The 20,536-nt window shown below is 38.5% G+C and overlaps 1 protein-coding gene across 9 annotated transcripts in view; it reads right to left on the bottom strand.

The window, feature by feature from the left end:
* The window catches only part of Mpdz (multiple PDZ domain crumbs cell polarity complex component), a 155,989-nt gene that overhangs the window by 57,395 nt on the left and 78,058 nt on the right, over positions 1 to 20,536 (bottom strand). For 8 of the 9 annotated variants that reach the window (XM_038333928.1, XM_038333930.1, XM_038333931.1 and 5 more), the window contains 4 exons: positions 19,072 to 19,239; positions 11,166 to 11,441; positions 10,799 to 10,922; positions 2,940 to 3,138 (listed from right to left, as the gene is read on the bottom strand). In XM_038333928.1, the coding sequence (XP_038189856.1) occupies positions 2,940 to 3,138; positions 10,799 to 10,922; positions 11,166 to 11,441; positions 19,072 to 19,239 (767 nt within the window). The remainder of the gene's footprint in view (positions 1 to 2,939; positions 3,139 to 10,798; positions 10,923 to 11,165; positions 11,442 to 19,071; positions 19,240 to 20,536) is intronic. The other variant, XM_038333929.1, reaches the window with a different exon arrangement.

Here is a 20,536-nt window from a genome sequence, read left to right as displayed (position 1 = left end):
ACTCCAGAAACTCGGATTATCTCTTAGGCATGCTTGAAAGCGCACAAACTTCATAGTTTTCTATCCCGAAAGCAAGAGAAGGGAGGGCATGTACTGTCTCAACAAGCAATCCTTTCCCTATGGCCAATCAATTGTGTAGTTGAGCCAAAAATCTTTATTTGTTTGTTTATTTATTTTAAAGTTTCCATCACTCCTAATAAGCAATATAAAAGAATTGATTAAACAGAGCTTAGAGTCAGTCAATGACTACAAAGCTTAATTGGCCAGAGGTAATTCCATGGAGAATAAAGGAACAACTGGATTTCCCTTTGAGAGAATGACCATGGTAACCTCAGGGTAGCTCTAAACCCCTGCTTCACAAAATGGAAGTGACAGAGTGTCCATAAACACTTGAGAGAAAACCCAGAGAACACTGTTCAGCAGTCCGGCTCAGTGTGACTCACATAACGTACTGTGTTTCTGAAAAAGGACTGGGGAAGAATGAACTGAGTTTCTAACATTTGTTCAGAAGTCCACTTACTGTCATCTGAGTTAGCATCGATAGGCCTTTAAAAAGAATGGTGTATTTTATAGGCATGCTGGTGTGTGGGTGCAGATGAATATGAGAAGGAAGTGCGTAAGACTAATTAGCATGTGCATAAGAGAAAGACTGTCTAGTAAATCTGTGAAAAGAATGACGTGTGTGTGTGTGTAACAGAGAAAGACTGACTAGCACATGTGTAAGAAAGAATAACGTGTGTGTGTGTGTGTGTGTGTGTGTGTGTAAAACAAACTAGTTAATTCCCAAAGATGGCAGATTTTTCTTCTTCCTGTTTCCCATGTAACTGCCAGCATGTTTTGACTTCTGAGATGTGACGCCATGTTTAGGAAGTTACCCCCTAGATTTCTTTCAAAGTTATAAGCACACAGCTGCTCAGAGGATTGCGGTTTTCTGGCTGGATACACAAGTGAAGAGGAAAAGCAGAGACAATACAAATCATAAGAAATGGGGGAGGAGGCATTCTGAATTTTAATCTACTCAGAATTCTCTGCATTTAGCTAGATGCAGGGCCTAGACTTCGAAATACTTCTGAAATTTCAATCATCATTTAGGGGGAATTCCAGTACCAAGTATGGATTCTGATGCTGCAAGCTCCCAACATGTGCATTACTGAAAAAGAACTGAATGTTCAATCATCAGGCCATCTGCACTTCATACCACACCCAATCATTTATGCTAAACAGCCTGCAACAAACAATTCCCATGTGCTAGACATCATTTGCCTTTAGGCAAAAGGAAGGGCTGGCCACAAGCAAAAAGGAATGGACTGAAAAGTTTCCCCTGTGTGCAGCACAAGGACTGACTTTTAAAATGATATTCTCCTGTACTCTTGTTACTAAAAGATAACTAAAAAACAGCCACTTAATCTCAAGATCTGCTCTACTGTACAGTAAAGTCAAAAGTGCATGCAGAATATGAAGGCACAAGGGAAGATTCTGCCTCGGTGACAGCCTTCTCTGCACGACAGCAGGGGCTGCTTGCACTGCTATGTGCTGGATGCTTATGGACGGCAGAGCAGAAACCACATGATCAGTATGCTCTAACGATGCATATTCTGCAATGGAATGCCATCGGTAAAATATTATAGGAAAGTGCTCCAACATGAGTAATCACTACCAATTTAAGGTAAGCAGCCTTCCCCTGAGCTCTGATTTATGCTTTGATCCTTAGCACAACAAACACAAATACACAATGATGAATGTTAGAAGGGAGAGTCACATCAGTGAGATATGGCAATAAAGCCTGAGATACCATTTATGGTGGCTCAAGGAACATCTAATTTTTATATATATATATATATATATATATATATATATATATATATATATATACACACACACATACATATGTGTGTGTTTGTGTATACTATATACATAAATAGATGATAGATAGATAGATATATAGATAGATAGGTAGATAGACAGACAAACAGATAAATGTGTTTTTAGAACATTATAGACTTGTAGGAAAATTCAAGCACCTCCTGGCAAAATAAGCTACAGATTCTATAAGCAGAAGTTATCACACAGATCAGTAAATCTCCATGGGCACAAGGGAGCTCAGGAGAGAAAGCCTGGTTGACTGGCCTTGTGCTCTTTAGCCTTCTTCGTGCCTGGCACTTTGAGAACTGATTTGGTTCTGGGATTTCATATGAGGTACTACAGTGTGTGCTTCTTTATACTGAGGGTTGTGGCTCCCCAGGAGGTTTGTGAGATTAGGAGATGCATGAAACATAGAATATCTTTCTCAGCTAGGATTCTTACAGAAACACTAGAAAAACAAAGCCAGACTTAACACTGCACTGTTAGCAAACCTCAACAGTATCACAATCCTCCCTATACCTGAACCAGAATCAGGAACTAATCAGAAATAAAGCATTGAGTGATTTACAGGAAATCAATACGACAATTCTGTGCATCAAATAGAAAAATATACTTACTTGATGGAGGAGTGTCTATGTGTTACTTTCATTGATTAATAAAGAAACTTCCTTGGCCCTTTAAGAGGACAAAAAATTAGGTAGGCGGAGTAGACAGAGCAGAATTGTGGGAGAAAGGAAACAGAGTTGGGCAGATGCTTCAGGCAGTCGCCATATGCAGTCGCCATGCTTCTCCTCTCCAAGATGGACATAGGTTGAGATCTCTCCTGGTAAGCGACCATCTCGTGGTGCTACACGGATTACTAAATATGGGTTAATTAGCCAATAAGAGGCTAAAACTAATGGGCCAGACAGTGTTTAAAAGAATACAGTTTCCATGTAATTATTTTGGGTAAAGCTAGCCGGGTGGTGGGACGCAGCCCTGCCGCTCCATCTACACTTACTGATAAGAAAAATATTCTTATTAATGAGATGAAATTTGTGAATTTCCCAAGGCACATGGGCCCAGATGACACTTACTTTATGTCAGGTCCAATTAGAGAATGTCTTCTCAACATGGCTCGTGCCTGGGCATTGGTTAAACTGATGGTTGACTCTTCATTGATGGACAAAATGCAGTCACCAACAGCAATCCGGCCATCTCGACTGATGGCACCTCCATGAATAATGCTCCGCACGATCACTCCCAGGCCATCTTTGTTAGCACTTACTGTCATCCCTGTGGGAGAAAGGAACGCTGACGAGAACCACAGAAAAGATTTCCAAACTCACTGCAATTTAGCATTCACTTATGGCCTTGTAGATAAAAGGAAATGAGTCAGGTTCTTAGCCACTAAAAAGGTTTTCTAAAAAGATCTTTGAAATTTACTTCATCAGTCATAGTTGTGCTTGTGTGATATGTGTGTGTGTGTGCCATGGTGCACATGTGGACACCAGAAGACAACTTTTGGTCATCTCTCTTTTTCTGCCATCACTTCTGGGGAGTGAACTTAGGTTGTCAAGCTTGCATGGCTGGCATTTTTACCTGTTGAGTCATCTTGCTGGCCCATAATAAAACAGTCTCAAGTGATTTAAGATGTTAGAGAGACTGTGTAAAGATAAAATATTCCATGTTTAATACAGAAGACATTAAAGCGATTTACACTACAAAACTGAATGCAATTTAGTGCATTTGATGTGGTCTGCCTTTCAAGATAAAGCTCTCTTAGAGAAGATACCATATGATGTCAGACTCGTGTTCAAACAGCAGTTCATAGTTTTTACATGTGACATACTAACTAAAGGCAGGACTGAAAATGGGATAGCCTAAGATGGCAGTGATACCTTATGTCTAGTTCACTCATTCATCTCTGTCTATAAAGCTGCTATTTGCTAAATCTTACACGGGTTTCTTAAGATATAAAACACAGAGAATGGAACTGACAACATCCTGCAGCCTGGGCTAAAGTGCTTGACCCTAGGTTTGAATGTTGTCTATTGTCCCAAACCAAGAGAAATGGAATTCTCGTCTATTTCATTTTTGTCTCTGAACTCTATTCAGGTCCTGATGTGGGCATTAGATGCTGTCTTCGCATATTCCTTGTATTTCATATCAAGACAAAAAATTTAATCTTAGTCATTATAATGCTGTATGACTTTTAATTTTTCACTTCCTCTTATTTCTACAGGTTTTCTCTTCTTGATAAAAGGCATTGCCATTCTATTATAGTATCCTCCATTGTTCAAAAAGAAACACTGGAGTCATTTTTTTGTTTGTATACTGATGTGTGAACTGGTGGTGGTGGTGGTAGTGGTGGTGGTAGTCTGTATGTGTATGTGAGTGTAGTGTGTTGGCCTTTGTGTACAAGTGTGTGTGGATGTCAGGATGTCAGAGGATAACCTTGGGTGATGTTCCTCAGGAACTTCAATATTTTGATTGAGACAAAGTCCCTCATTGGTCTGGAACTTCACTAGGTAGAGTAGGCTAGCTGGCTAGCAAGCTGCAGGAACCAGCTCATTTCTGTCTCCCATCTCATCACAGATGGGATTACAACTATGTAATACCCAATTTAGCTTTTAATGTGGGTTCTAATGATCTCAATCAAGGCCTCACACTTGACTGGTAAGTGTTTCACCAGTTGAACCATCACCCCATTCCGGGAATTATTTCTGTCACTATCTGACATCTCTCCCTAAAACCTACCATTTCTATCTCTAAATACTACCTTGAATCTATTTGCCTTTCCACACTTCTAAATAAATCCTGGATCAAACCAACACCATCTCTTGCTTATAATTTTGGAGCCCCTTGACTAGCCATCTGCTTTCTGATACTGTCCCTTCCAAAGCACTATACTCAAGGTAGAAAAACAATTCTAAAGAGACGAATCACATCCGATGTGTCAGCTGCATGAAACACTTCAACAGTTTCCTAAGATACAATATACCTGTCAGGTACAGGACAGAGAACACAGAAGGCCTGCTGTCCTTGAACCTTGTATTCTTTCTTTCTGTAACGGAGCCTTGGCCCTGGAGTTCCAGCCACAGCATAGCTGCCTTCTTTCATGTATACAGTTAATCTGTTTCCTTTTTCCTCTTTAACCGATACTTTACTTATGGTATGCTCTAAAGTTCATTCTCATGTTCCTGCATCACTTTCCCCAATCAGTCATTCTATATATGCTATTTGAATTACTGTTACCTCAACAGCTTATCTACACCTTATTCAAACATAAAACTTCTATATTTACATTTAAAATATTTCAAATACAATGTAAAGTGGCAATATTTTCTTTTTTTCAAACAAGACTATATGAATAAATAAGACAGAGAGATAAAGGCATCAAGTATTTTTCTTGTTCCTTGTTTTCTCTTCTTGTTAGAACTTTTTTGTTGTTGTTGTTTCAAGACAAAGTTTCACTATATAGCTATGGCAGACCTGGAACTCACTATATAGAATAAGCTGGTTTCAGAGAGTTCTTCGCCACCCCACCAAGTGCTAGAATTAGCATGCTGGTATTAAAGGCAAGAACCACCATACCTGGTGGTTTTTGTTGTTTTGTGTTGTGGAGACAGGGTTTCAATCTACAACTCTGATTAGCCAGGAACTTACAATGTAGACCAAGCTAAGCTTGAACTTGCAGCAATTCACCAGTCTCTGCCTCCCAAGTGCTAAGGTTACGGTTATAAGGACACCATAATGAGTTTTTCTTAAAAATAGAAATGTTACAAAAGTAAAAAAATTCATTTTTAGGTTATTTTCATGATAAAATAAGTTTTATTATCTAAATATGAATACCTAATCATATATTTTAAGGTAATTTTGAAAATGTTCCCTGTAATATTTATATCCCGGTACCACATGTCTGGATATGGGAAACCCACTATCTTAGAGTTAAAATGCGAAAACAGACAGAGTATTGAAAATTGCAAGAGAGAAGGATCAAGTAACTTACAAAGGCAGGCATATTAGAATAACACCAGGTCATTTGGCAGGAACATTTAAAGCCAAAAAGACCTGGAAATATGCACTTCAAGTTCTGAATAACCACTACTGCCAACAGGAAAACTACCTATTAAAATTAAAAGAGAAATAAAAAATTTTCCATGATAAAAATAGACAAAGGAATTTATGACCATTAAGCCAGCTCTCCAGGAGATGCTTGAAGAAAAACTAGCACCTTATTCAAGAGAAGAATAAACACATCAAAGATGCCAAAAGGAATAAATAAACAATACCTGGATGGTCAATAAAAAGAGATATAAGAAAATGCTACAAAAAGACATCTTTCAATAACAACTCAAATACACTCACAATTCCCCCAGTAAAAGCACAGACTACTGAATTAGATTTGAAACCGGAACATAGCCTTCAAGAACATAGCTCACCTCTAAATATTTATATCACTTTTGGATAAAAGGATGGAAAGTTATTCCAAGCAAATATAGCAAAGAAACAAGCAGGTCTAACTACTTCAGTATCTGACAAAATAGACTTTAAAACAAAACAAATCAGAACAGATAAAGTTTTCCTCATAATCAGCACATAACCCATCAAGAGAACATGCATTTCCAAACACAGACACATCAAATATGTGTATATAGCCGGGCGGTGGTGGCGCACGCCTTTAATCCCAGCACTCGGGAGGCCTAGGCAGGCAGATCTCTGAGTTCAAGGCCAGCCTGGTCTACAAGAGCTAGTTCCAGGACAGGCTCTAGAAACTACAGGGAAACCCTGTCTCGAAAAACCAAAAAACCAAAAAAACAAAAACAAATATGTGTATACAACAAGTTCTACTGGAACCAAAGCCACAAAGCTGGCAATGTGTGGATTAACCCAATCTACAGATATGAGCAAATCTTATGGACGTTCACTAGTTATAAAGCTAACTTCAAAATAAAGTATAATTCAAAACAAAGTTCTGAAAGAATTGCCCTGCATCGGTCAACAATTCTGGGCTCAGAAGATACAAAGAAAAGCAAAGTGCAACTCATGGGGTACATTCCTACTAGTTAGTGGTCAGGGAGATCCCGTGGGATACATTCCTACGTGTTAGTGGTCAGGGAGATCCCGTGGGATACATTCCTACTAGTTAGTGGTCAGGGAGATCCCGTGGGATACATTCCTACTAGTTAGTGGTCAGGGAGATCCCGTGGGATACATTCCTACTAGTTAGTGGTCAGGGAGATCCCGTGGGTCTCCAAAGTAAGACAGGATATTGACACTGCCATTGGTTACCCACCATAACTTAAAGTGGGTTTGGCCACACATACACACACACACACACACACACACACACACACAAACACACATATATATTCTAATCTCTAAGTTTAGTAAGGATAAAGACTAACTCACTGACATGGTGGCACATGCCTGCAATTCCAATAATAATGAATTTTAGTGCTACCTGAGATACACTGTGAGACCCTGTCCCCAAACAACAATATCGAAAATTACAAAAAAAATTTCATAAAATTGAAACAAATTAGTTTGGAAAGCTTTTCCAGAAGTCTGTAATTTATTAATGATTTCTTTTAATTGTCACTAGAGAAAGAGGTGAACCTTTCAGAAGAGAAAGGCTGAAATTGGGGTTCAACATGAAGACCCGAAAAGCAAAGCAACCAGCCACTGACTATTACCTCGACCTCAGTCCGAAATGGCGATCCTACCTCCAGGAATCTCAGAATCTTAGACGGGCAGAAAGCAGACCATGAACCCGAGCAGCTGATGATTACACACCTACCAGAACAAACTCGCCTGTTCAGAATTCAGCTTTATGTTACTTTAGGTTATAATAAAAAACACCTTCCCACATTAAATCTTAACTATACATACTAAATTACTTTAATATTTATGTTTGTAAAATTTTAAAATTAAACTTTTCAAGGTTTCTTTATGTTAGTTCTATAGAAATCTAAACATTGAAATCATCTGTCAAATGAAATATTAAGAGAAATGTTCTCAACATGGTAGGCTTTGAATTTTAACTCTGAAAACTAAGAGGCATATTCAACATCTTGACATGAAGTCATTTACAAAGTTCATACTCAAGAACTAAACTTTCAAGTTAAAAAGTTGCAGTAGAATATCTCACAATGTGGAAATAACTTTACAATTTTGTTTTGGGCTATAATCATAACATTTCAATTATATTTTAAAAAATTATATTATTAAAATAAAGTTATATTTGAGTAATGATAAAGCATGTCTGAATATCTGAGAATAAAACAGCTCCACTGGTCAGCCCTACAGACCAGGCAATGGTAACACACACCTATAATCCCAGTAGCCACACTAGTTTGTCAGAGAAACTGGGCAGTGCATGCCTTTAATCCCAGCAGACACACTAGTTAGCCATAGAAACCGGGAACTGCATGCCTTTAATCACAGTAATACACATTTTAATCCCAGCCCTAGAGAGGATTATGAAACGAGAGGCAACAGCTTGCAAACACAGTCTCATTCTGAGATTCCTGGAGGTAGGATCGCCATTTCGGACTGAGGTCGAGGTAACAGTCAGTGGCTGGTTGCTTTGCTTTTCGGGTCTTCAGGTTGAACCCCAATTTCAGTCTCTGAGTTTTTATTAATCATGCTTTAGTACTTAGCTGCACAGAGCCAAACCTGGCCCACAGACCTCACCTTGGACATATACATAGAGGAACCTTACTGAGTAGCAAGATATCAAACAACTTATAAAAACTACAGTGGGTGTGTAGCCTAATTCTTAGAGTGAAGACGAAGCAATACTTCTAACAAATAAATAAATATCAGCACAGCTGATGGCACTTATGCTCTAATAGGCACAAGCTATAATGTAGTTTGCTGTGATTTCCTGTATCAACATTACTTTCGTATTCACAATTGAGGGATATTTTGTATTTTAATTGGAGCTGAAGTTTAGAAGAATTTCCACATGATAAAGGATACTTTTAGCCACTAATGTTTTTTAAACAAGATCTTAATTACCTCGTAGCATTTTCCCATCAAAACTTAAAAGCTAACATGAAGGCACTTCAAGTGCAGATACTGCCGATAAGTGAACAATAAAGATGCAGAGTTTACTCACAATGGAATCGCATTTAGTCTAAAAGAGAAGGGCATTTCTGTTGGATGACACTTGCGACTTAAAGACATCAAGTCATGCAAAATAGTTTCAAAAGTTTAAGTACTGTACAGCTCACTTACCTATAACTAGAGCAAAAACATAAGCCTAAGGCAGGAGGCCAATCGCTACATTACATTATAAAGGCATTGAAGCATTACATCCACTATGCTGCTCACACACAGAGCAGTGAAAGCTTAGCCAGGAGAGACTCATTCCCTCTCTGACTGTGGAGGGGAGGAGCTACACTGTGGTGTCTCTGTGCAGTGAGCCTGAGATAAGAGAACAGCGGCTGTTTGGTGGTGAAGTAAATACATTTCCGTGGTGCTTTCTAAATGAGGTTCCTCTATTATGAGCTGTGTGATAACAAAAAGGCTTCTGTAAACATCACCATGCTGCATTCCATTACCGTTTCTCAGAGACCCACAATACACAGCAGCATCCAAATCTTCTGCAAGGATGAGGAGATCTTACATTTGTCACAACCCAAAATATGAGGTACAAAACTTGTTGAGAACTCTTACCAACATCCTACAAATTGAGCACAGAGCCACATGGCTCGAGACGCTCTGCTGAGCAGTTGGAGCTGAACAGATGTCTGTAAAAGTTATCTTAAGATCAGTAAGTTGAGGAAGATCCCAGAGGCAAAGCAAATCAGTGAATTTAATATATATGCATTATTGCAAATTTATAGGTCATATGCATTTCTGATATAAGTTGTATATATCCTACTTGAAATACATGTATCTTATGAATAATATTAATAGAATCATATAACTAATATGCAATTTTTTCATTTTTCCTTTTCTTTTTTATCATTATTTTATATGCAATTAATCAGTACTTGAAAACACAGCCTATCCTACAATTCTCCTATCAGCTGGTACTGGTAGGTATCTAGCTACCACCAAACAGAACAAAACCTAGAAGAGTCTCGGGGGAGGGCTGGTTCTGGGAATGTCTCTTCCAATACTCAAGTTCTATCAGAAACAAGGTCTAGTCATAGGATAGATGTGTAAAAATGCTTGCTGGTTGGTCACTGTAGGAAGACAGTCTCCAGTGTGAGCTAACAATTAGGCTACATTTTGGCATTTGAGGTTCCGATGGATGGTCCTCCATCAGTTCCAAACAACAAAAAGGCTGCCTCTCTCGGTGTGGGAACAGGTGTGCGGCTCTGTCCCAGCAGCTCTGCCTACTGGCACCAGGGATTCAACGCCTCAAAAAGTCTGGGTCCATGTAGAAGGATTTGTGATTAATAATCAGCCAACGCCTGTTAGGAGCAGCAGAGAGCTATCTCCACCAGAGTTTCTGTGTGCAGACAAGTGGAGACTATGAAGAACCTGCATTTATGTTTTGGAAGTGGCACACCTGGCAGTCTTTAGTCTTTCTATCAGTGAATGAAAGAAATTAAATACAATCTGACTCTCGCATAACCAGCAATATTCAAAGAAATAATAATTTACTTTCCCAAAGATCTTAGAATACCAATTGCTGACTTCTCATTTTCTAAGAACTCCTTTCTGATTTGCTACTTCACACACACACACACACACACACACACACACACACACACACACAATTCATATAGCTTTTACTTGAATGCAAATGGGAGTTATGAATACTTGGAAATAAGAAAATAAGGGGTATAAACAGTATGAAATAAACAAACCTGTTCTCATTTCAGAAAAAAGAATAAGCACATAGAAAGAAGCAAGAGCATTTTTAGCATCCATTCTCTGCAAATAAAATGATGTTGAAATCCACTGTCCTCTTGTGGGCCAAGGTGCAACTTACCCAGACTGGAGCTGCCTTTGGCTATAGTAACTGTCCTCTCAAAAGCTTCGTGGGACATACTTTGTGGCAGGACAGACTCAGCATCAGAAGCCAGAGATCTCTGTTCAGGTAAATATTCGGAACCCCAAAAGAAAGACAAAAGAAAGTCACATGGCAAGAAAATTAGACTTTGGAGTGGTCATTTCAACATTACACACGTTCCCCACGAGTGCTTTAGCAAGAACCTACAATCAATCAAGTTCATAGGTCACCTGAGTCACACAAGCACTGATCCCACACTAGAAGAGGCTCAGGATGCAACTTTTCTCTCTCCCCTCCCCCATCATCTACCTAGTGACAACACCACACGCTGTTGTCAGGGTGGTACCTTTTGGGGTATAGTAGGCGGAGCAGAGGCAAGCTCTGTGGTACACAGGCCACTTGGTAACTGTGAGTGAGCCCATTCTACTGTGTTTGCACACTCATAGTTTTGTTCAACAGCATTCACAGGTGTGTAGTCACCGAGGGTGAAACCAGAAGTAGCTGCCATATTCATGTCTGTGGGAGGAGAGGCAGCCTGCTGTCTCTGCAGGAGGTTCTGCGTGTAGAGTTCTTCCAGGGGCAAAGGAACACCAAGGACTAGGTCAGAACTGCCAGCCACATCCTGATAATGAACAGACACAGCCACTCATCAAAACTGAGACTTAAGAGTTATCTAAATTTATTATTTTTAGGGCATTATTATTTAGTGAAAAATAAAACACTCATTATTTTTCTTCACTAAGCATGCTTCCTGCATGGTTTTTAATTTCATAAAGGTGTTTCATTATATTTCTTACAAATATTGTATCTCATGTTCTACTTGTCGAATAGGTTGAACGTAACTTAATTTAGATACAATATTTAGTTCTAGCTACAAACAAAGTAATTCCAAGTTAAAGCTACAAAGGAAAGCAAAGAGGTCATATTCCCAAATCACACACGCTGGAAGTGGCTATATATTGAGAGTAGCAAGTATGACAGCCATGGATTTGAAATTCCAAAACCTCCCAGGAGCAAGTAATTTACAGGTAACTATTTGTATTCATGCAGAACAATAAAAAGCATTGAAATTCAGATTACTGTAGGAAAATCTGCATGTTCTGTAAGACCAAACGAGCTGTATGAAATCAGAGAGCTATAAAGCCTATGTTCTAATTTATTTTCTATCATTAGCAATATGTATATATAAAACGAGCTTGTCTCGACAGCTACATATTAGAAATTTCTAAAATTCCTTGAAAGTTTAAAATTCTCCAGACCTATATGAATGCACATGTCTCCTCACAACAGACATATTTTAGCATTTACACCCTTGGGGCAAGCATCTGCTTTACAGACTGCTGTTAATAAGTATATGTTTCCCTTAGATTCTCTTAGCAACATTTTTGTTTTCTTTCTTCCGATACTGGGGGTTAAACCCAGGACTTTGGACACACTACGCAAGCATCGTGCCATGGAACAACATCCATAGCACTCTTCAATACTTTTAACATACAAAGGTCTTAAGAATACATTCACACACGAAAGGTTTATGTATACTGCTTATGGACAGAGAATACTGAAGAAGTCTGTACATGAGACTCCTCTGTCCATTTATGTCGCCAGGATATGTATCTGGAATCAGATAGTGATCGACCCATTTTTATGCATTTGCAAAATATCCCAGCAAGTATGTATATATACTTGCATATGGAGTTAATACCTTAACTTATAAAGAACCATCATTAAGTGGTATTTACACTTTTCTCCATTGTCTTTATATCTTGATGTCAGTATTTAAAGTCCACTCCACCTTTCTTATGAGCAAAATACCGCTGACAGGCAGTGGTGGATTTTAACTCTCGAAGCCTCAGTTCAGACACTGGTTCACAATTAGTTTAAGTTTTGGCAAAGTTTAAACTTACCACTTTTTACTCTGTTCCTCTCACCTATTTCAATGAGGGAAAATAATAGATCCTGACCCAGGACTTTTGAGGGGGACGAGAAGAGTTATAACAGGCTTGATGTAATAGGAAATGCCCAACAGACATCAGCTAACACAGTTGTTTATGTAACACAGTGTCGTACTGCCAACCAAACGAATCAGATGAGCCATTGCTCATGTATCCCAATGTTCTCTCACAGAAGGAGACACTGGGGTGCCTATGAACTACTCTTACAAACCCTGTATTTGCTTGGAAATAAGATGTGGAAGAAGCGTCCTGAGCAACATTTTCCCATGCATACCCCTGATGACCAGCACCGGTAAACCTGTGCACCTCAGGCGAATATTCTCTCCACATCCCTCCTTGCACCTCTCACCTGGTGCAGTCACTTGTTCTTTTCAGGAATTGAAGTCTGGGCTGAAAGCAGTTTCCCAGAATCTAAGTCTGCATACATAATATTTTATCATCACAAAGTTTTTCACATAACCAAATTTGTCATTTGAGGGACTCTAAGCTTTATGTACTTCTCACAATCCCACACAAAAGAAGGGTGACATCTTCTAACATTTTTCTTCTACTTTACAAATAACTTTGACATTTTAGACATCTAGAATCTACTTCAGATGTAGGTCTCTTCCTTTTTGTTACGAATGTTACTATTTGAAACAGCCTATTGTAGTTCCTGTCTTCAATTTAAGGTACCATTTTTCTAAATTATCAGATATTCCCAGCACAGAGAACAGATACAGTGGTCTCACAGAAGTATTTAACATCATTAGTATCCTTAGGAACAAAGACTAGGAAGAAGCCCGCCTCAACGCCCCACAATCTAGATGGACAGTTGCCTGCTGCATCCAATTTCAGTTATTTTATTCTTACAAATAAATAAAATTCTTACCAAAGGATTGGTAAGTTTCAGAATTACTAAATTAATTACAATAATTACTGGAAAATCATCTCACTCATGCCTCAAAGAAACATAATCAAAACTGCTTTTCATCAGAGAAAGCAGTCGATCCACCCTTGTTAGCTGGGGTTTACTGGAAATTGTATGACAAAAATGTCCATGCATTATTCATGGAAAGTGGCAGAGACAGGAAGGGAATAGCTAATCAACAAGGCAGATAACACACACCTACTGCAGAAGCTTATAGGTGCTGAGTAGCCTACTGTTTCATCTTTAAACATCATAAGAATCTAAAAGCAAAACATTTTTTCCTCTTGTCCTATGTTCAAAATAATCCTACCATTTACCCATGCTTCTTGGTATCTTAAATGAAGTCTTTCAAAAATCCATACTAATACTTGATATATTCTTGTTCTCAGGAATAATGGAGAGAGATGATAAATTAAAAGACTAAATATAAATGAAAAGCTGTATTTCATAAGTTCAATGCAAGACTGAAGGTTGCTCATTACCACACTACTTTTCTGGATAATGATTAATATAGATTGCTCAAATGCAGCTTTTGACAGCTGCAGCACCAATGTAACAGAGAATTCCTTTTGTACTTTATAGTCCCAACTACTATACTTACTGCCATTTACCCATTTGTTGCATGAATTCTAATTGGTCTTAAAATTAAAAACTCAGAGTCAGATATAGGGGTTAATGCTGAAAAATCAGAGAAGCAGAGCAGCCAGCCACTAGTTCTTACCTCTACTAAATCTTCACACCGAATGGATAATCCTGTCTCTAGGAATTCTCAGACTGAATGTCTGGAATTTCTGTCTCTTTCTGCCTTATATTCCTCTCTCCACCTAGCTTTATCCCTTCCTGTCTCCACCTCCCTAGTGCTAGGATTAAAAGTGTGTGACTCCCAAGAACTGGGATTAAAGGTGTGAGCCACCACCACCTGACTCTGTTTCTCTTTTAGACTGGATCAATTTCATGTAGAGCAGGGTGGCCTTGAACTCACAGAGATCCCTTTGCCTCTGTCTCTAAAGTATTGTGTTAAAGGTATGTGCCACCACTACACCACTGCCTGGCCTCTATAGCAAACTAGAGTGCCTAGCTTTGCATTCTGATCTTTTTTTTTTCTTAATCATGCTATAGTTTAATTATAGCAATCTAAGTATAATTAGCACCCTTGTAATAAATTACTAATTTACATGATGAATTGTCATGCTTCAGTTTTCAAAATAAAAGGAGTTCTATATATTAGTGAATGGATTCTTGATTTAAATTATTCTTCTGGATCCTGTACATCAATAACTAAACATTAACTTTGAAATTCTTTCTCTACATATTAATTTTAAGATCTCAAACCTGAAAGTAGGAACCCATGAAAAAAGATCATTTTTACTCATTTTATTTTACATCAATTTATTAAGAATGAGCTTTCATAATTTAGCCACCATTTTTTTTCTTTTTTTTCAGATAACTCCTTTAATAGCTATTAGATGCCACTATTTTCAAAAACAAATATGTACACTGTTATTTTCTTTTTTTTGTTTTTTTTTCTAATTTTTTTAGGCAATCTTTATTTGCTACAGCGGAAACAAGATATCATCATACCCATTTTCTGAGATTAAGGTACACTCCTCTACTATTTTCATATGGTTCTTAGCATGATAAAGGCAACATCTTTCCTTCACAATAGCCAGCAGTTCCTCCCCTGATCCTTCGCAGTTATTCCGCTGCCTGTTGGTTCAAGCACTTCAGATAGTTTTCAGTCACATGCCATTCTCTAAAACCAACCCAGAACAGATGCAACCATATATGCAGCAGGGTCATACGCTAGAGAATGCTGTAGGATGTCTGGGCTGCTGTTTATTAGGATGGAATCCATTAGTTGTGTTTGCTGTGTTAAGTGAACAGGGAGGTTTATCTTAACCAACACAACTTCACCTTGTACTAGAACACACAACATTTCTTGGAGACCTAGCTGTCAGTCATGACAGCCTGAGAATGTGCCTGTAAAAGAATAGACTGCAGGCGGCATAGCACATGGTCATTAATCTTTACCAATAGTTTTCTTAGGTCAATATTTTACAGCAAGGATTTCTTCAGAAACTATGCTGAGCCTTTAAACAAATAATACCTAACATTCAATTTTGGAAAACAATTATTACAGAATTTTGTCAAGTCTTTAAAGCAATAATAAATTAGTTTTCTCAATTTAACCACCAAAATTAAAACCTAAAACAACAAAAAAGGAAAAAAAAATGTTCAATGGCTACAGCTAATTAAAACTAAAATGCATCTTTTATTTATTTTTATTTCCTGGGTCTCTTGAGACAGGAATTCACTATGTAAATCTTTCCTTGCCTAGAACTCTAAATCCTCCTGCTGAAGTCTCCACTGGCTCCACTCTGGGGCACAGGCCTTGATACCCTCTCACCCCCACCCCACCAAGCACTGGGGGTGGGGGTGGGACGATGGCAAGCAAAACTCCTCAAGGACATCCTGGGCTACGTAGCAAGTTCCAGTATACCCACGGTAACATAGAAAGACCTGTTCCAAAATATTTAGAAGACCTGCATGGGATGAGACCGCCATGCTCGGATGAAATGAGTATTTTAGTAAACTGTCTGTAATTCACATGACAGATAATTTAAATCTGTAAGTATTAATGAATAAAGCTAAGATAGAATACACACTCCCCCTCCAAAATAGAGACTTCTGTGAACAGAGGCAGCAGCTCACAGCTGCTAGCCTGCTGCACAAAACTCTGCTCTGAAGCTCAAGGCTTCCCCAAGAGCAAGCACATGCTTGAAGGTCAGGCTTTGTAAGTCCCAGTGGCTTACACCACCAAACTGTAAAGAGCTCTCACAGACGTGAGCTTTGCTTACCATCTCTACATATTAAATAAAAACCTGGAGGCAACACTAAGGGCCTAGTGTTCTATTTCACCATTCTGAGAAATCTGTATTTGGGCAACTTGGTTTTTCTTAAATACCCATATGTATGACATGGTCATACACAGTACATAGCTGCATATGCTTAAATAGCCATAGATGCTAATGGACTCTTTCTAGTCACTGAAAAGTCTTAAGGTAAGCTTACATCTTATCAAAAGTGCAATTCTGAATTCCTTAACAAACCCATTATGATGAACTTAATGCAAACAGGGAGGATAGATCATATAATTTATTTCAGTTTTATAATTTCTTCCTAGTAGAACTTTAGGTTCTAAAATTCATAGACAAAAACAAAAGCAAAACACAAGAAAATACCAGAGTTGCAGTATTTAACTAAGGAAACTGAAAGCCCACAGGAGGTTTAAACACCCTCATTAATGTTTTATTTGTTGGTTTTTAGTTTAAATATTTCAGTTGTCAGGCCAGCTTGCCAAACTTTGATTCAACAAAAAAGTAAACTGCTTAGGAAAAAAACAAGGCAAACAGACTTCAGCAAGTCAATATGTTGTGCTGCATATAGCCAGCGTTTGCCCTGTAAAATGTATGCTTCTTAGTATGCAGACTGTGTCGTCCCTTTAAGTAATAATTACTACATTAAACAATGCAATCTGTCCCTCTGGCAAGGCGCAGTGTGCAATGCTAAGGATTGGGAGATCCCACGAGGATATGAAACAAGCTTCCAGGCCTAAGGCCAGTCAAGAATGAACATAGTCCAGACAGGTTGCAGCCAGGGACCTCATGTGTGCAGGCGAGGAGGGGCTGCTCACTAAAGCAGCCCATTCAAACCGAGCACCCTTGCAAACCGATTCAAGCAGGGTGCCCTGTGGCATGGGCAAGGGTAACAGGTGCACTTTAGATATAACACAAAATGCTATGCCAACATCCTAGCCAAAACCAGTTGTTAATCAGAAAAGAAAGGAAACAGCCAGACCTAAGGGATCCTGTTCCGCAACCTACTCATGAATGAGGTCCTTTCCCACTGAATTCAATGTAGCAGAAAGCACCAATATCACGTTAAGAAAAAATGTTGTCAAGTGTTTGTATCTTCATGGTCATTTACTGTATATTTCCAACATAAAAAAGAAATTGTGTCCACATATGAACTGTCTGCTAGGATGCCCTGCTCTATTCTCAGTCACTACTGTACACAACAGATAGATCAAAGAGAGCAGCGCCCCCCCCCCATATCCCTGTTTTCTTGGCAGTAACTTGTGTCCTGAAGATGGAAAGTACCACATGCACATATTTTAGGTTTTCTTTACCTAAAATACACAGATATTCATAATGTATGTATATATGTATAACAGATTTATAAATCAACTCTTGGAGATTGTAACAAATCAACAGAACCAGCAGGCAATATAAAATAAAAATGACTGAAATAGATGAAGAGATAAGTAAAAAAATAATGACTAAAATATAGAAAAACAATCTCTAGGAATCAGAAAATCCAAATTAAAATATGTACCAACATGCCAGTGTGTACTTATAAGTTTGCACAGATGTTAAACTATTACTTTTGAACATTACAGGGTATGTCACCAATAAAATTAATAGAATATTAGCATTTAAACTAATAACCCATTTAGAACAAGGACAGCAGATGTGTCATGCAGTGACTGTGTCCCTCAATCACATCCACTGACAAACATACCTTGCCTTCTACTGCCATATCTATGTAGAGTATTCTTTGACATCACTTTACATTAATGAGTACACTAAGCATAAATTAGCTAGTATTGTTAAGCTACAATAAAAAACTTACGATATCCTTTTGCTTAAAAGTTGGTTTTTAAAAAAATACTAAAAACAAAATTATTCTAATTTTTCCAAACATACTACTAAAAGCCTAATTTGAGAAATATAGGATGGAAACCTTCAAAAAAAATCTGACTCTGTTTCTATCAGTCTGTCTAGCAAACATTAGAACTATTCACTACTAATCTAAACAATTAACAACACAGTGAAGCTACTCTGACCTGCCGTGGATCTGACTGGAGAGACCTGACATCATTAATATGCTATGTGAAGGTCTCAATGAGAATGGCTCCCGGAGTCTGTATATTGGTCCCCAGTTGCTGGACTGTCTAGAAGGATTAGGAGGCGTGGCCTTGTTGGAAGAGATGTATCATTGGGGGTGGACTCTGAGTTTTGCAAAGGTCACTCTGGTCCATCTCAACATCTACCTGGCTCTTGTTTGAGGATAAAATATCAGCTCTTAACTCTCACTTCAGCATCCTGCCTCCCTGCTTGTTGCCGTGCTCCTGCCACAATAAACTTACCCGACACTGTAAGCAAGCTCACAATTAGATACCTTCGTGTTTTAAGGTATCTTGGTCATGGTGTCTCCTCACAGCAACAGAACACTGACTAAGACATGCTACTCCTACAACTCTGAGAAACGCTGACCTCCAAAGGTTACACACAGACTTTTCTCCAAAATGAAGTAATATTCTGTTGTACCTTGGGAGGAGATGATGGAAGGGAGGGACCGTAGCTCATGCCATCACTACAGGCACTATCATGGAGAGATAAAACAGAGTTTTGGGTAGAGTAGACACTGTCGTCATCAGGAGAGAACTGAGTCTCAAATCTTGACTCAGCTGCTGACTCAGCATCCGGTGCATCTATCTAGGAACAAAATAAGACCAGCCGTTATGGTACCCTATCACACATCACTGTCACTACCTCAGCAAAAGGCACAGCTGCACCTTCTCTGTCTGTCCTGCTTCCCGCATGTGTCTTCCCTACTCCCAACCCCTAGAAAGCTGCATTGATGCAGCAGCACAAAGACGGACAGAGCACCCACAGCAGAGGCCGCCGGCACTGGGCGCTACCACATCCCATCAACTAAAGAACAAAGGCAACAATCAACAAAACATTTAATTATAAGTTTAAACAGTTATGTAAGCAAATAAATAATATTTTATGATGCGAAGAATTTGGTTACTGTACTTCATATTAAACAAATAAATGGTTTTCAATAAGGCAGCTCTTTGGTTGTCTAGCCAAGAGGTACAAACCAAAGAGTAACTTTGCGTTTGAGCTAGAATCACAGCAACAATGATCATGGGATGGCTCCCAGAAGCATTAAGTAATAAACATTTTAACAATAGCAAGTCATATTACTGTAAAAAGCTGTTAAAATGCTACTGGAACATTTCAAGTGAGTCTCAAAATATAATTCAGAGACTGATAATACATTTTAAATATTTGTTCAAATTCACTAATAAGCTACAATGTGGAGGTTATCTTCTACAAACGTACATTATGTAAAACAATCTGAGTGATAAATACATAACATAGTGTGTGCTATCTAGTATTGCCTGAGCCTTATGCCAGACTGTAATAGACATGTTCATTTTAAAGTACTACTAAAAGAAAACTCCAATAGAATTCATATACCTATCACTGATGCCTTTAAGTCTCAATTAGCTCAATTACAATAAAGATGAAACATGAAGTCCCCAGAAAAAAAAAAAAAAACAAGCTCACTCATTAGCGATATCGAGGACTCCTGTGACTATTACAAGGCACTGAGTTTCCATGAGAATGGAAGTAATCCTCTCAATTGGCATTATTTAAAGGGGTTAAAAGATGCCATCCAAACCCTGGAGAGGATATTGTTTCATGGAGTACTTTAAAGACAGTGAGCTGGGAATGGCTGCATATGCCCTTAATCCCAGCACTCAGGAGGCAGAGGCAGGTGGATAGATGACTGAGAGTTGCAGACAAGCCATGGCAATCTGGTGAGATTCTGTCTCAAAAAAGAAAAAAAATGAATGAATGAATAATATCTTTGTGCCCTATGACATTTCAGAATGAACTTGCTATGGAAAGGCACCTCACAATGTCCAAACAAAGCACTCTAAACTATAATTCCCCCTGGAGGAGGTAAAAGTCACCTCATATCTTAAGTATAATGTGG

This window comes from Arvicola amphibius, chromosome 6 (assembly GCF_903992535.2).
Source record: "Arvicola amphibius chromosome 6, mArvAmp1.2, whole genome shotgun sequence".
Taxonomy (NCBI): Eukaryota; Metazoa; Chordata; class Mammalia; order Rodentia; family Cricetidae; genus Arvicola; species Arvicola amphibius.
Note: the sequence above shows the minus strand (reverse complement) of the source record. Positions and strands in the feature narration are given on the sequence as shown.